Here is a 17,130-nt window from a genome sequence, read left to right as displayed (position 1 = left end):
CGGCGCTTCCCAGTGTGCTAATCCGAGGGTTACGTGGGACAGGACAAATGAGTTTTTTATGAGCAGAATCAATTATGCAAATATCATCACATGAACACAGTTTCTGTAATGAAATCTTAACCAGTTTTCGGCTTCGCCACCTCCTCCAGAACTCTCCCCACCTTGCCGCCGTCCCTCGTTCGTCCTCAGGGCTTCATTGGGTTTTAAAATCACCTGTCTACCTTTCCAAGTTCTAATCAGTCATCTGTACATCTGTGGATTAGCTGGGTAGTTGGTGGAAGGTCAGAACTTGGTTTTACTTAAGATTTAATCTGCCTTATGCCTGTACTGTTTTGTAAATGAATGCATAGGAGGTGTTTTTAGTCCAACAAGAAAATTATTCGTACGTGCTTGTTGAATGAATAGACACATTCAGCCAACTTCTAATGGTCTGGACCAGCCTGGGTGATTTCTGTGACTTTTTTGGGCCAACAGGACAGTAGCAGATGTGACTCAGGCAGAGGCTTGATAGGTGCCTGAACATCAGAGTCTTTCAATGTCCATGTGCTTCAGTAAACACACTAGAAAATACATTTCCCGTTTTATCCAATTTATTGGGTCCTGTGTGTCAAAAGGTCTTTTTACCGGACAGGAAGGCGCCTGAGTGTGCAGTCTCTGTAAACTCGGTTTTATCCAATTAGACGATGAATTGTAGACTACACCCTCATTTGGTGTTACCTTTCACATGCTATCTTTATTTCAAGTGCAGTCTTCAGCCCATTTCTAGAATATTCAGTTTTCTCCATCTTTTCTTTGCCAGTGCTACATTGTTTTAATTATTTTGCTGCAGAATAACTTTTATTATTTGACAAGGAATTAAGTGACAAGGAATATGTCACTTTTTATATATAGATGGAGCTTTCATTTATTTAACAACTATTTGACCACAGTTGTGTATCAGATACTGTTTTAGGTGCTGGGGATCCAACAGTGAACAAGATAGGTGAAGACCTTGCTTTTATGAAACGTACTTTTTAGTGGAAGAGAGAGATAATTCCAAAAAGCAAATATACAGTATTTCAGGTGGAGAAAAGCACCACAGAGGGAAATAAGAGCAGGACAGGGCAAAGGGTCTGAGTGCTGCCAGAGCTCATTTGGCTCCAGAGACTTTGTTCCTTTATGTCTCTTTCTGCAAGAAGAGACTTTAAGAAGATGGTAGCATTGGTTATGTGTTGGGAGAGTGAGTGGGTGGTCATAGTAACGGGGTAGAGAAAGACTTCACAGTACACTGTTTTTGTACCTTTTGAATTTTTTTAAAAGCGAGACGAACTATTCCTTCTAGCTCTGATAATATATCACAATATTACTTGTTTTGTTGTAGTCTCTCTGAGCACTTTTGAAATCCCCATGAGCCATTAAAAAAAGAACTGAGTGGGCTGGGCGATGTGGCTCTCTCCTGTAATCCCAGCACTCTGGGAGGTGGAGGAGGGTGGATCACCTGAGGTCGGGAGTTTGAGACCAGTCTGGCCAACATTGTGAAACCCGTCTCTACCAAAAAGAAAAAAACTAGCCGGGTGTGGTGGCGCACACCTGAAGTTCCAGCTACTTGAGAGTCTGAGGCAGAATAATCGCATCTGGGAGACAGAGGTTGCAGTGAGCTGAGATTGTGCCTCTGTTCTCCAGCCTGGATGACAGAGTGAGACTCCGTCTCAAAAAACAAAACTAGTGAACCTCTAATTAGGTGAAACAAATTGGAAAATACGTTTCCCTTCACTTAACATGATCTTAGTTTCTCTCTCTTCTTTTTTTTTTTTTTTTTTTTTTTGGTTGTGGGGGACAGGGTCTCACTGTGTCTTCCGGCTAGAATGCTGTGGCCTGAACGTGACTCACTGCAGTCTCAGCCTCCCTGGCTCAAGCTAGCCTCCCTCAGCCTCCTGAGTAGCTGGGACTACAGGCACATGCCACCAATGCCTGGCTAATTTTAAATCTTTTTGTAGAGACAAGGTCTTGCTATCTTGCCCAGGTTGGTCTTGAACTCCTGAGCTCAAGCGATTTTCTCACCTTGACCTCAAAGTGCTGGGATTACAGGTGTGAACCACTACATCCAACCAGTTTCTCTCTACAAACTACGGAAAAAACGTACACTTAGCAGATATTGAGGGCTGCTTATTTCTATCACAGAAGGATTTGACTATAGAATTTCAGGGTTTAGTAGACTTGATTTATACTGAATTTTTAGAAGCATGTCAGTAAATTTAGGGGCATATGCCGCCTGCAAGTTGTGTGACATCACCCAAAGCCAAGTAATGGAAAAAGCAGGCTGTTTGTTAGTTTTTTGAGATGGAGTCTAGTCTTGCTCTGTTGCTAGGCTGGAGTGCAGTGGCATGATCTTGGCTCACTGCAACCTCTGCCTCCTGGGTTTAAATGATTCTCAGGCCTCAGCCCCGCGAGTAGCTGGGATTATAGGCACACACCACCATACCCGGCTTATTTCTGTATTTTTAGTAGAAATGGGGTTTCACCACATTGGCCAGAATGGTCTTGATCTTCTGACCTCATGATCCACCCACCTTGTCCTTCCAGAATGCTGGGATTACAGGCATGAGCCACCGCACCTGGCCAAAAGCAGGTGGTTTGTAATCAGGCTGATCTGGCTTCTATCAAATCTAAATCCTGTTATTTAGACTAATATCTTCTCTGAAGTCTATTATTAAGTCCAATTCCTAACTCTATTAAGTTGGTGAACAACCTTGATAACCTCTGAGCCACAGTTACTTGATCTGTAAAACAGCGATGTACAGTCACAATTTTTTTCTTGGGGTGGGGGGACAGAGTCTCGCCCGGTTGCCCAGCTGGAGTGCAGTGGCGTGATTTCAGCTCACTGCAACCTCCACCTCCCAGGTTCAAGCCATTCTCCTGCCTCAGCCTCGTGAGTAGCTGGGACTACAGGCATGCGCCACCACACCCAGCTAATTGTTGTATTTTTAGTAGAGACCGTGTTTCACCATGTTGGCCAGGTAGGTCTCCATCTCTTGACCTTGTGATCCGCCCACTTCAGCCTCCCAAAGTGCTGGTATTACAGGCGTGAGCCACTGTGCCTGGCCCACAGTCACAATTTTTTAGCCACAGCTTCTCAACTCTAAGATGGTCTGAAAACTTTTTGTCAGTTTGTCTCAAAATCATTTGGCAGCAAACCCTGACTTGAAGTTGAGGCTTCATTTATCCTACTTAGTATAAATAAGTGTTTTGCGAAAGAAATAATTATGAAATACTACTTCACACTGACTGGGGTTGTATGTGCATTTTATTTCCTGTTTTCTAAAACACTAAAAATGCTCAATTCTGTCCCGGGTCTTGCCATAAAGCTTTCAGTGGACTGTGGACCTGTTAGACCTTAACAAGTTGAATAAGGATCAAAGATAATGTCCATATTGCTCTTGGCATGAAGTTAGGTGCCTGATAAATGCTGGTTATCAATCTCATTATGCAAATTCTGTTTTCAAGTTTGTGGGGTTTTTCCCCCTTCCTGGAGATACCTGTTCTATTTTAAAGGGAGGAAGGCTGCAGAGAGGGCTTGTAGCTGATAGCTGTTCACTTGTGGAACTTTCAGCCTGAGGCTGGAGACCCTTCCTGGGAGTCTGGTCTTGTCCTCCTGACCACCCCACACCCTTCCTCTAAACTCCCTGTATCCCTGTTTTCTCCCACTCGACTCTTGGGAGTGCACTGAATCTCAGACTGTAATAGAAGTGTCAGGAGGCTGGAAGGACAGGCAGCAGTAGGCTGAGCTTTTTTCTCCCCTAGCTCATGGGAATCAAGCAGTGGAAATTTTTAGTGAGTGGTATTTTACGTTGTGTGCTTACTAGTTGTGTCTTCCTGTCTTGTTCTTGGTAATTTGAAGAAACTGTTATTACAAGGTAAGGCGTTGAAACAAATAGGTGACAGGAAAAAGTGGCAGTGGCAGGAGCTGGAGAAGTGGCTTAGCTTGCTCCCTTTCAGTGTGGAGGGTTGATGGAAAGGAGCAGTCGTGTTCCTGAAGAATGTTGGTCTTCAGATCTAGGGGGATTGTACCTTGGCGTTGATTGAAACTCCTGGTCTAACGTCAGTCCCCAGACCGTTAGTTGGATGAACATGATATTTGGCAGTGCAGTTTAAAAAGCTGCTTGCTGCAGCCGGGTAATGATAAGGCTGTGTGAAGAGTCCAGAGCTGGTATTCTGTTTCTTTCACTCTGACATCTTGCCTCCCTATATTTTGAGAGGGAAGGAGTTGGTGAATTGTTTTAGAATACTGGATGAATGTCTGCATTTATTCATCACACCTTTACTGAATATGTTTATGTGCCAGAGACTGGACTTTATTAAATTATGGTGCTCAGTAAATATGTGTGTGTGTGTGTGTGTGTGTGTTGTTGTTTGTTTTGTTTGAAATGGAGTTTCACTCTTGTTCCCCAGGTTGGAGTGCAATGGTGCGAGCTCGGCTCACTGCAACCTCTGCCTCGCAGGTTAAAGTGATTCTCCTGCCTCAGCCTCCTGAGTAGCTGGGACTACAGACTTGCACCACCAGGCCTGGCTAATTTTGTATTTTTAGTAGAGACGGGGTTTCGCTATGTTGATCAGGCTGGTCTGAAACTCCCAACCTCAGGTGATCCATCTCTGGTGATCCTTGGCCTCTCAAAGTGCTAGGATTACAGGTTTGAGCCACTGTACCCAGCCAAAATTTGTTTTTACAAATAATTTTTTATTGGAAATAGCAATAAAATGACTTTTTTCAGGATTATGTGATTTAAAAAGATTTACTCTTTGACAAAATGATATGTATTTACGATAGAAAATGTACACAAATAAAAACAACATAGTTCACTGAAAGCCCTCACAAGAGTCCAGGGCTTGTTACCATTCTGAAGTGACTATGGAATTTCCTAGCAGTGAATATACCATATATATTTGGTTTTGAGACAGAGTTTCGCTCGTTACCCAGGCTGGAGTGCAATGGCACGATCTCAGCTCACCGCAACCTCCGCCTCCTGGGTTCAAGCAATTCTCCCGCCTCAGCCTCCTGAGTAGCTGGGATTATAGGCACGCACCACCATGCCCAGCTAATTTTTGTATTTTTAGTAGAGACGGGGTTTCACCATATTGACCGGGATGGTCTGGATCTCTTGACCTCGTGATCCACCTGCCTCGACCTCCCAAAGTGCTGGGATTACAGGCTTGAGCTATCGCGCCTGGCTCTACCATATTTTTTTAACCACTCCTGTTAGATATTGGTGATTTTTAATTTTTTTGAGATGGGGGTCTCACTCTGCAGTATACAATATAATAGTTCACTGTAACCTGTATCTCCTGGGCTCAAGTGATTCTCCCATCTCAGCCTCCTGAGTAGCTAGGACTACAAGTGGGCGCCACCACACGTGACTTTAAAAACTTTTTTTTTTAACTTTTTTATGAAGATGAGGTCTCACTGTGTTGTCCAGGCTGCCTTCAAACTCCTGGGCTCAAGCGATCCTCACACCTTGGCCTCCCAAAGTTTTGACGTTTGAGTCACTGCACCTGGCCCTATTAGCTATTTCAAATGATTCCCATTTCTCTCCCAAAAAAACCTGTTGTGAGACTGGGGGGTGAGGAGAGGGAAGGGGCATATGGAAACCTGTAGCACTTTCCACTTAGTTTCCCTGTGGGCCTAAAACTGTTCTAAAAATAGTCTCTGAAAAAATACACAAAACAGCAACTGTTTGTGATAGGCTTGCATTGAAAATAAGGGTTTTTTTCCCTTTTGGAAAAACAGCTCTTGTTTTCTTTGGGGAAGCATAAAGGTCATGAAACAGCGCACTATATTACATTAATTTTGAAGGGAAAGATGAGAAGAAATCTTGAATGGCTGGCTTTCTAGAGAAGAGTAGAGGCTTAACAGGTGTCAGAGAAAAAAATCAGTCGGACAGTGGCAGTAAAATGGCAAAACACAGACTTTATTCAGAAAAACTGTAGTAGGAGAGAGACCACAGTACAGAACAGGGCTCCACTCTGGCTGGATACAAGGAAAAGTAGAAATTGATGAGGGGACGCGGTGGGGAGGGGATGTCAGTGGATAGAAAATGATTAAGAAGAAACACCGGCTGATGGTTCTTGCTGAAGGCAGGCCAGAGTTAGCAGACATCACCTGGGAGATGCGGGGGGGTGTGGGGGGGCGCTGTGGAAGCTGATCAGGTGTCCAGGATGATCAGACATTGAAGCTGTGGGATTCTGGCCAAATCAATTTAGCAGGATTCTTGGTAAAATTGGCGATGCAAAGACAGACACGCTGAGTACAGGTCCAGGCCTTGTTGGGAAAAGAATTCGGCCAAGCCTGAGTAATTTGGTCTAGGGAGACTGTCACCCGGAGGACAGGCGGGGTGCTTGGAAGTGCGCTGTACACCTTAGCGGCCAGTGGGTCCAGCTGTGAAGGGCCAGACCGGGAGGCCTGCGCCGTGCCGAAGGGGTGTGGAGCAAGCACGAGCGGGAGGCCGGGGGCGGGGCTGCGGGCCAGGCCTCGGCCTCCACGTGCGGGGCGGGCCAGTTCCGCCCCTCGGCGGGCGCTTCCCAGATCTGCTCGAGTCTATGGAGGAAAAACTCCGCTGCGTCCGCGATTCCCATGGCCGCAGCCGCCTGCGGCACCAAAGCCATGGCCCTCTTCAAGCGCACCTTGGTGCTGAGTCCCGCCGCGGCGCCCAGGGGCCCGGGCACAGGCACCGCCCCGCGGGGCTGCTCTTTGCCTCCTGCCGCCTGGCCCTACAAGGACTGGCCGCGAGGAGAGGGCTGCAGGCTGTGGAGCCGCCTGCCCCAGTCCCACTCCCACTCCTGCTCGTCGACGTCTCCCAGCGCCGTGTGTCTTGTCTGCCCGCAGGACTCGCTCAGCAGCAGCCTGAAAACTTGCTACACGTATCTGAATCAGACGAGTCGCAGTTTCGCAGCTGTTATCCAGGCGCTGGATGGGGAAATGCGGTGAGTGGGGGAGGAAAGCTTGTCCAGGGACCTCTGCTGATTAGAAGCTGCTTGTTGACATAGCGCTCAGCGTTGCAGCCTCGTGGCTGTGGCTTCTTCAGACCATAGCCCTGCCCTAGTGAAGGCAGTGTTCGGGCTTGTGAAGCCTGCGTTTACTTTAGAATGCCCTTCCAGGCGCTTTGCCATCCAGTAGTGTCCCTGCGGGCCCAGCCTTTCCGAGGAGCAGGTTGGGGGGATGGTGATGTTTATTAACTGTTTTTAGTCTTGGCAACTGAACCTGGCTGTGAGCAGGTCGTATTTTCCCGGCTTCCCTTATCCTACTTTGCATTTCTATTTCTAGCATATTGGGTTGATTCTTTTGAAGCTGCCTCTGTGCAGATTACACCCGTGAACTTAGACCAGTTGCCTTTATGTACGGTCGCATTTAGACTGAGAAGTTACAGTGTTTTTTGGCTTTCTTTTCTATTTGCCAAATACTCGTTCGGTCTAAACGTTTGCTCTTTTGGTCTCCATAGTTGTGCTACATTAATTAAGTGCAACTCATTTGTGGGAGTAGTAGTGACACTCAACTAGTCGGCCTATTTTTTAATAAACTACAGAAATTCATTACTCATGTAAGAAAGGAAAACTAACGTAAGTTTCATTAAGTATGAAAAGCTTTGGATACCCGTATAGTTCTTTCAAGTTAAGGGTGTAGGTGGGTTTAGAAAATGGCCTGGCACAAGTTATTTTGAGATAAAATGTCTTTGGATGTTTCTTCCAATATAGTAATAGTTTTTCGTTTTTTACAGCAATGCAGTGTGCATATTTTATCTGGTCCTCCGAGCTCTGGACACGCTGGAAGATGACATGACCATCAGTGTGGAGAAGAAGGTCCCGCTGTTACACAACTTCCACTCTTTCCTTTACCAGCCAGACTGGCGGTTCACGGAGAGCAAGGAGAAGGACCGCCAGGTGCTGGAGGACTTCCCAACGGTGAGCGGGGTTATACTGCGTGTCTACAGATGGTCGTGGTGTTCATAATTGCTAATGTGGTTGTCTGCTAGCCTACACACTTGAGGAGGAAGGTAAAGCAAGCAGTGTGAGGCCAGCATATTGTGATGGTTAAGAACTCTGGTAGCCAAGACTCTGAAGCCAGGCTGCCTGGGTTGGAATCCCATATCTTCCACTTACTAAACCGTTGGCTATTTGCGAAGTTTCTCTGTGCCTCCGTTTCTTCATATATAAAATTGGGGTAACAGCACCTACCTCATGGTATTGTGAGGATTCAGAGAATTAACATAGGTAACACTCATAGGTGTCTTAGAGAACGTTAGCTGCTGCTGTTATTACCAGTATTGAGAGTCCAGTGTTTCTTCCTGTGGGAAGACGCACTCAAATTGCAGTGTTGTAAAAGATCCTCAGGCTCGCTCACAAAAGCCTGCTGCCTGTAGAATGCAGCCTCCCTGTGTAACACTGATTGTCTTGACTACCCTGAGCCCAGTAGCATGGGACTGCTGTTCAAGATGGGTAGCACCCTGGCATAGGGGGTGGTGTCTGTTGGCAGCTAGGGTGAGGATTGAGAAGCAGGGTGAGCCTTTGCCACTTTGAGCTGTGATCCTGGGCAAGTTCCTTATCTGCTTTGTGTCTCGGTTTCCTCATTTGTGTAGTTAGAGCTGAGAGGACTAAGTAACTTCGTGCATAAAAAGTATTTGGTGCCTGTTACATAGTAAATATTCTGTAAATGTTAGCTATTTGGTCTGTTTTGTTGAAGTGAAGTGGGTTATAGTTAAAATCCTAAGCTTTAATAAGTCCCTCAAGTTTATGTGGACATCTGACCGGGTCCCACTGTCCGAGAATTCGCGTGTCTTATCAAACAACTAATTCTTCCATATTTGATTTAGCAAAGTCACATGTTCAGTAAAAGGCCAAAGAAGCCCTTTTGTACACAGTTGCCAGAGCTTTTGGAGAAGAGCCCTTATGTGGCTGTTGTTACTGAAACAAACCTAATCTATATCTGAGTTGGAAGGAAGTTAAGTGGACAGATGGAGAGTCCTCTACCAAACAAAAGAATGTTTGATTCTCCATAATGGGAGGAATATTTAAAGAAAGAAAAAAATATTTGGGGAAGACCGTTTTAGTGCAGTGGCTATTTGAGATTGCTGAGATCAGACCTTTAGTGCCAAAGTCCAAAATATAGTTCAGCATGATACAAATGAAAAGGAAATATCTGAAGAATAGAGTTTATCCATTACAATTGAAAAGAAGAAAGAAAATGTATGACAGGTAACTGGATGAGAATTAGAGCTGTAACCTTGGGAAGGTCCTGGTGATTTGGCTCTCACAGGACACCTGATGACCAGAGGATGGGTTTACTTTGATGGGAAATCTGTGGCCATTCATTTATGGCCCTGTGAAAAAAACAGAGGAAGCAGTCATACTCCATTTATAATGGAAGCACATTCTCACTTAAAAACAACCAGTAGTATTCTAGCTGGACCTAGCCTCCAAAAACAACCAAATTACTTTTCACTTCAGTAGATTCATAATATTTAAAAAATTTCTGGGGGCATAGGATAAATGTCTTAGGCATTACAAAAATCAAGGCAGCCCTATCCACTTAGCAAAGATGAGAGAATGTGAAAGTGTGTGAATGCTGTCATAATTTTGGGGAACATCGCTAGTAAATTTCCAGGCGGTATTCCAACATGCTTGTAAAACTTCAGTCTTCCTTTGTTCATACAGTGTTCCAGAGAAAGATAATGCTTAGTGCTGGAAGGTTTCAGATGTGAACACGGAACTCATCGTTTTCCCTTTTGGGTAGCAGAGTTAGAAAGCAGAGGTTCGATCCTCTTGAAAGCAGATTAGCCCCCGGAAGAGTAAAAGGGAGCAGAAAGCGCAAGCCAGGCACTGCCATTTTCGCTGTTGTTAACCTTTTGTATCCTTATGAATATAAAGATGGACAAACTTGTGTGTTCTGTATACATATATAATTGAGCTACTTGAATTATAGGTCCCTCCAGTCTCTGATTCAGCTTTGGATGGGACTGTATGGGAATTAATAGTGCCTTGTCTTCTTAAGGAATATTTGTGTATGTACTGATCTAGCCCAGGATCTCCTTGAAACCAGTTGTGCGGGTCTGGGCCCGCAATTAGCTTTTGGCTCAGAGGTCCCAGGATAGAGTAAGTATAAAGGAGGATTGATAGCTTGGCCTCACTCACACAGTACTGCTGTTAGACTTAGGCAAGTGGGATTCCTCACTTTAGAGGGCCCTATTGTAGGCCCCTCACTCCCAAAGGAGTTGCTGGGGCCATGGGAATGTACTTGCCCAGACCTCGTGGGCTCTCCTTCGACAACACGTTCTAGAACTCTGGAATTCCTTGCCCCAATCCCTGAGCCATGTCGGCATCTGCACAGTCTATTTCCTAAGGCCCGTCCATCTCCTCCAGGAGGGAACATGGCACCATTGACCATGCCCTGGAGCCTGAGTGGTGGCCGAGGGCAATGTTGGGAAACCTTGTGGATGGAGCCTGGTCTTGAAGGCTGGTATATCCTCGCAAATTAACGTGAGGTGCCTCCCAGTGCTGTAGAGAGCAGGACTCAGGAAACGGTCGAAGGGAACAGCCTGGGATATGGAGATCTGCTCTCTGTGCCCTGCTGCATTTTGGAACAAAACTCTAAGGAACTGAGAATTTTAAATTCAAAGCTGAATCAACCAGGTTGTTATGAAGATGTTTGTCAAGGCAGAAGGACAGACTATATTTAACAAGTTATGAGCGCGATTAATCATTTAAAAATTTTTAGCTACATATAGTGCGTGGGCCTCCATTTGTCCTTTTGTCCCAGGCCTCACAGAATTTAGGAATAAGCCTTGATAGAGTGAGTATTCTAACTAAGTGACCTCCGCCTGGATGTACAGTTAGTTTGTACATTGAGATTGACCACATGCTTTAGTGATTGTTGATCTTAGTTGATACCAGTTCGTCAGGCTTTCTAGAACTCCGATTGAATATGAAGGGCTTGATCAGAGCAGTCATGCATCACTTAATGAATGGCAGAGGATACGTTCTGAGAAATGCACTGATGGATGACTTCATCATGGTCTGAATGTCATAGGGTGCACGGACCTAGGTGGCGTAGCTACTGCACATGGAGGCTCTGTGGGATAGCCTGTTGCTCCAGGGGTGCACCCATCTACAGCATGGTTCTGTGCTGAATACTGTGGGCACTGTAGCGCAGTGGTATTTGTGTATTTAAACAGAAAAGGTGTAGTAAAAATACGATGTTACCATCTTAAGGGACCAACATTGTATTTGCCGTTGTCGTTGACTGAAACATCATTATATGGTACATGACTATGTATCTTTCTCACCGGGTACTAGTGGAAAGCTAGAAAGGTTAAGAGCGCTACCTGTAAACATAGCTTAAGGAATAATGCAGCCTCAGTTTTAAATGGTAATAGCACCTACTTATTAAGCAATTTACTACGAGTTAGCTAATATATATTCTCAGTATTTTACTTTTTGTGTTATTTTATCTGTAATATAGTTTAACAGGAAAATTATGTGGTATGTAATGTACTGTTATTATCTATACTTAATGTAGATGAGGAAACTGAGGTACAGAAAAGTTAAGTACTTTGCCTAGGATTACCTGTGATGTTAAGTGGCCGAATCAGCGAATCTGGAAGGTCTGGCCCCAGATCCCTGTGCTTAGTCACCCGCATACTTTACCACCTCTTTAAAAAAATGGTTCAAAACACAAAGCCAACAACCTAACCAAAAACAGTTCAAACACAGGCGAAGGTAGACCCACCGGTGTTTTAATCAGAGGAGTTTTTATTCCCTGCTACTCTTACCCCTCTGTGGGATTTGGCCTTTCTGCATTATCCCTGGGGACTCTGTCTGGTACATTGCTTGTTGCACTTGGAATCACCAGAAAGTGACCTGAGAACATAGAAATCTGCTGTGTTGTAGGACAGAATTACTTGGAAGCGGAAAAAGCCCTCCTGGCCCAATTCACGTGTCAGGGCTTATTGTTGTGCACGAGAAATATACAAAACTGGGCAGTGAGTGTGGAGTCGGCAAAGCTCTGTCCTTCCTCTGGATTTCTGGGAAAAACGTAGAGCTCTTCACTGTCACTTTCTCCAGTATATCTGTGTTTTTACTTTTGGAACTGTACGATTATGTAATAAATACCAAAGAGGAGTTGGAAGGATAGGTCAAGTTCAGAAGTGAAAGTGTTTTGGAGGAGTCTAAGCTCCTCCCCACCTTCACTGGCCTTTCCTCTCTAATAAATAGAGCTGGTCTAGCCAAGCATCTGTGGAAGGAGCAAAGTCCTATGGACATTGAGGGATTCTAATAACCTCTTGTAGAGTTGCTAGTTCGTTTTAGCCCACAAGAAGGAATTACCTTTTGGCATTGGCTTGAACAGCTGTCTGCAAAGAACAACCTTTCAGAAAGAGTTCTGAAAGGACCAGATTGATTTTTTCTTTTGTTTGTGTGTGGAGGGAAAGAGAGGAGAGGGGGTTGACAGTTGATATTAATCAGAAATCCTAAATTATGTGAATTCCTGGTGCTTTGCAATCAGCTGGTCACCTGGTTTTCCTCTGGGCCCTTAATTTTAGGTGTTTTCTGAGGAAGTTTTTCTAACCTTTCTGTAAACGCAGGCTGAGTATATTGCACACCTTCGACGTTTAGCCAAATCTCTTCGCGGTTTGCAGTATTACGTGTAGGCGCTCATGTTTTGTAGCATTTAAGACTTCCCATGGCGTTTTTATATTGCATTTTGCTAACGTATAAACAATTTGAACTTAAGATATTTGGGCAGTAACAATAAATTTTAAAAACATCAATTCAACTTTTCTAAATTAGGGCTTGGACTATGGAAAAAGTATTGGGCAGCATGCCTCATTGAGTTGTTTAAGGAATTTAAAAGTATAGCTTTATAGTGAGAAAGACACTATAGCATCATAATATAAATTGGGTAACTAATGAGAGAAAATGGTTGGCAGGTCTGCTTACGAGACTCTAAGCTCTTCCAGGGTCAGTTTCTGTTTGTTTCCCTGGTGTATATCCGCAATGCCTAGAATGATACCTGCTCTATAGGAAGTGCTTGATCCGTGTTTGCACAAATGAATCTTTCTCATAATGAGGTTTGTCTGAACAAACTGTTCTCCCTAAAATTCTTACGCTTATACCCAGCATTATGTTGAAGCATCTTGTTATTCATTGGATAATGAACATGTAGTGAGACTTTGAATCTTCTTTTGAATCGAGAAACATTAGCATTTTTAGACCCTTCTGTTTTAATGTTTATACAATTTATGGAATAATAAATATGTATGACCTTAATTAGGCTTATAGATAAACCATTTCAGAATCAGAATTCTACCATTGTTTTGCCTTGTGATCTTTGGTGCCATGCTCTACATAGTTCATGATTTCTGGTTTTGTATGGTCTCCATTTCAGATCTCCCTCGAGTTTAGAAATCTGGCTGAGAAATACCAAACGGTGATCGCTGACATTTGCCGGAGAATGGGAATTGGGATGGCAGAGTTTTTGAATAAGCATGTGACCTCTGAACAGGAGTGGGACAAGGTTAGTCTCGTAAGACAATGTCTGTGTGTGATGTATTAGACAAAGCTGGCAGTCCTCATAGTGAAGTTCAGAACAAGGAAAAGTTGTCCACTAGTTCCAGGCCCTCTGGTTTTATAGTTCATCTGTTAGGTTGAATGTCACATCATAAATGCTTTATTCCAAACCAGCAGCTAGGTAGGATATCAGCCAGGCTAGGACTAGAGGACTGGAGAGAAGTGCTTACCTAGACAAAAGGATGTAATTGACTACAGAGACTATACTACACATCAAAATATAAGGTAGGGTTAGGAGTCTTGTCTATTTTTCATAGGAATGGTGTTTGTGAGACTTACTCATCACTTCTTTGGAAGCAGACATTTATTTAAAGCCAATCAGATTTGGCAAGCAAAGACATTTCAAACATCTAAAGTGTTGACGTATTTCATACCTTTAACAGTGTTTAAATTAGGGTCACAAAAAAGATCTGCTACATTGTCACTAAGTTAATGTAGGTCCGAGGTCTTGGGCCTCTTAATTTTTCATACCTCAAAACTTGACAGCAGTATCTTTGGAACTGTTGGTGTGTGCTTCCCAAGTTAACAGCACATAGTGAGTGCTAGAATAGCAACTTCTGCATTTAAGGTGAAATTAGCCGGGCACATGGTTTACCTGTAATCTCGTATTTTGGGAGGATCATTTGAGCCCAGGAGTTCCACACAAGCCTAAGCAACATAGTGACACCCCATCTCTCAAAAAAATAAAAAAATTAGCAGGGCATGGTGGCACGTGCCTGTGGTCCCAGCTACTCTGGAAGCTGAGGTGTGGGAGGACTGCTTGAGCCCTAGAATTCAAGGCTGCAGTGAGCTGTGATTGCACCACTGTGCTCCGACCTAGTGACAGAGCAAGACCCCATCTGAAGGAAAATAAAGTGGAGGAAACTTCTGGCCAAGAACCAGCCCTGGTTATGATAGTGACTTCATTTTCTGTTGTGCAGATTTATTCAGGAAACTTAATGTAGGTTGTTGAAGTTCTGATCAGATAAAATTGAAATTTGTAAAATTTTTTTGAGACAGCGTCTTGCTCTGTCATCCAGGCTGGAGTGCAGTGGTGTGATCATGGCCCACTGCAGCCTTAACCCCCTGGGCTCTAGTGAGCCTCCCACCTCAGCCTCCCGAGCAGCTATAACAGGCGCATGCCACCATACTAGGCTAATTTTTGTATTTTTTTGTAGAGACAGGGTTTTGCCATGTTGCCGAGACTACTTTCAAACTCCTGACATCAAACAGTCCTCCCATCCTGGCCTCCCAAAGTGTTGGGATTATAGGCATGAGCTACGGCACCTGGCTAAATATTTTAAGGAGTTATTATTTTCTTTAGAGGAAAAAGAATTATATAAGTCTCCACTTTAGGAGAATTTCTACCAGAAGAACTACTATCTTAAAATATATTTTTCTTTGAATAGCACTGTAGAGGTATTGTTTTTTTTTAAATTTCTAGTAATTCTTTATAAGGTTTTGTTTAGCTGTTCAGTAATTTCCTTCTACCTAATTTCAGCAAAATTTTACTCTCCTCATGTTCCTTTTCTTCTAGAATACATTTCAATTGCTTTCTCTTGGCCTGTTCATTGTGCCCCTGGTTAGCCTCTGGCCTTGTATTACTTTCAGTCAGAGACGACTTTTTTTTAAGACAGGGTCTCACTCTGTCACCCAGGCTGGAATGCCGTGGCACAAAAAAGGCAACCTTGACCTCCTGGGCTCAAGCAGTCTTCCTTGCCTCAGCCTCCTGAGTATCTGGGACCACAGGCACATTGCTACCATGCCTGGCTAATTTAATTTTAATTTTTTTTAATAATTTTTTAATTTGGATTTTTTTTTCTTTGAGACAAAGGCTTGCTCTTGTCCCCCAGGCTTGAAGTGCAGTGGCACGATCTTGGCTCACTGCAACCTCTACCTCCCAGGTTTAAGCGATTCTTCTGCCTCAGCCTCCTGAATAGCTGGGATTACAGGCGCTGGCCGCCATGCCCAGCTAATTTTTGCATTTTTAGTAGAGACAGGGTTTCACCACGTTGGCCAGGTGGGTCTCAAACTCTTGACCTCAGGTGAACCACCTACCTTGGCCTTCCAAAGCACTGGGATTACAGGCATGAGCCACTGTGCTTGGCCATTTTTTTATTATTTTTGAAACAGGGTCTTGCTCTGTCATCCAGGCTAGAGTGCAATGGCGTGATCAAGGCTCACTGTAGCGTTGACCTCCTGGGCTCAAGCAATCCTGTCACCGCAGCCTCCCGAATAGCTCTGACTATAGGTGTGTACCACCACACTGAGCTAAGTTTTGTAATTTTTTGGTGGAGACAGGGTTTCACCATGTTGCCCAGGCTGGTCTTGAGCATGTGGGCTCAAGGGATCCACCTGCCTTGGCCTCCCAGGTGTAAGCCATCACACACACCCAGGCTTTTAAAATTTTTTTGTAGAGATGAGGTCTCCCTTTGTTGGCCAGGCTGGTTTAGAACTCCCGGGCTCAAGCAATCTCTCCACAACCTCCCAAAATTCTGGGATTACAGGTGTCAGCCTTGGTCATGGCCTAACTTTTACCTATCCTAATGACACTCCAGAGCTTACCTTCTTTACGCTTCGCTTCTTAAGTTAACTAATAGACAATTATAGTATGTGGATATTGCATTAAGTTGTCTTAGGGATCAGCCATTTCAGAGGAGGATAGCTTTTGACAAATTGCTGTCATGGAAAAAAGGTATTTGACAGTTAAGACTCGCATTTACTGAAATCTCTGTTCAGAGAGGGGGAGTATGCTGTCTCTAAAAGAAAAACAGAAAAAAGAAAGGAGGGGAAGTTTTAGCAGAGTTGTTCAAGCGTGACACTTACATCAGATTACCTAGTTTTGAACCCTTATCCCCTGTCACAAACATGGCAGCGATCCTCCTCCTTTACCCTCCTAAGTAACTGGGACCATAGGCATGTGCCCCCATGCCTGGCTTATTGTTTTTTCTCAGATGGGCAATGTTGGGCAAATTAATTGACCTCTCTGTGCCTCAGTTTCCTCATCTGAAATGGAGATAATAGTGCCATGTACCTAATAAAATGTTAGTGAGGATTGAATATGCAGAGTCCTTAAAACAGTGTTAAGAACATATGATAGGTATTTGTTCTTTCATATAATAATGATTTTGAGGTTCTGAAGGTCTTGAAATGTTTTCAGATTGGTGAAAGAAAGATGATATTTAGTATTGTCTTAGTGTCTGTTAGCCAGAATACTCCATCTTTTGTCATTGCCGCCTTTCACAATTTTATGTATCAAAAAGTTTACTGTAAAGCTAGGCCAGGCGCAGTGTCTCGGGCCTGTAGTCCCAGTACTTCGAGGCAGGCGGATCAGTTGAGGTCAGAAGTTCGAGACCAGCCTGGCCAACATGGTGAAACCCTGTCTCTACTAAAAATAAAAAAATTAGCTGGGCATGGTGGTGGATGCCTGTAATCCCAGCTACTCGGGAGGCGGAGGCAGGAGAATCACTTGAACCCAGGAGATACAGGTTGCAGTGAGCCAAGATCGTGCCACTGTACTCCATCCAGCCTAGGTGACAAAGTGAGACTTGATCACAAAAAAAA

At 44.1% G+C, this 17,130-nt stretch overlaps 1 protein-coding gene across 3 annotated transcripts in view; it reads left to right on the top strand.

Annotated features, from left to right (window-relative positions):
• Positions 1–17,130, top strand: part of FDFT1 (farnesyl-diphosphate farnesyltransferase 1) — a 41,085-nt gene that overhangs the window by 477 nt on the left and 23,478 nt on the right. For 2 of the 3 annotated variants that reach the window (XM_054243669.2, XM_002756766.7), the window contains exons 2-4: positions 6,857–6,954; positions 7,746–7,929; positions 13,406–13,534. In XM_054243669.2, the coding sequence (XP_054099644.1) occupies positions 6,857–6,954; positions 7,746–7,929; positions 13,406–13,534 (411 nt within the window). Of the gene's footprint in view, positions 1–6,554; positions 6,955–7,745; positions 7,930–13,405; positions 13,535–17,130 lie in introns of those variants that run through there. The other variant, XM_008979028.5, reaches the window with a different exon arrangement.

Source organism: Callithrix jacchus, chromosome 13, assembly GCF_049354715.1.
Source record: "Callithrix jacchus isolate 240 chromosome 13, calJac240_pri, whole genome shotgun sequence".
In the NCBI taxonomy this organism is placed as follows: Eukaryota; Metazoa; Chordata; class Mammalia; order Primates; family Cebidae; genus Callithrix; species Callithrix jacchus.
Note: the sequence above shows the minus strand (reverse complement) of the source record. Positions and strands in the feature narration are given on the sequence as shown.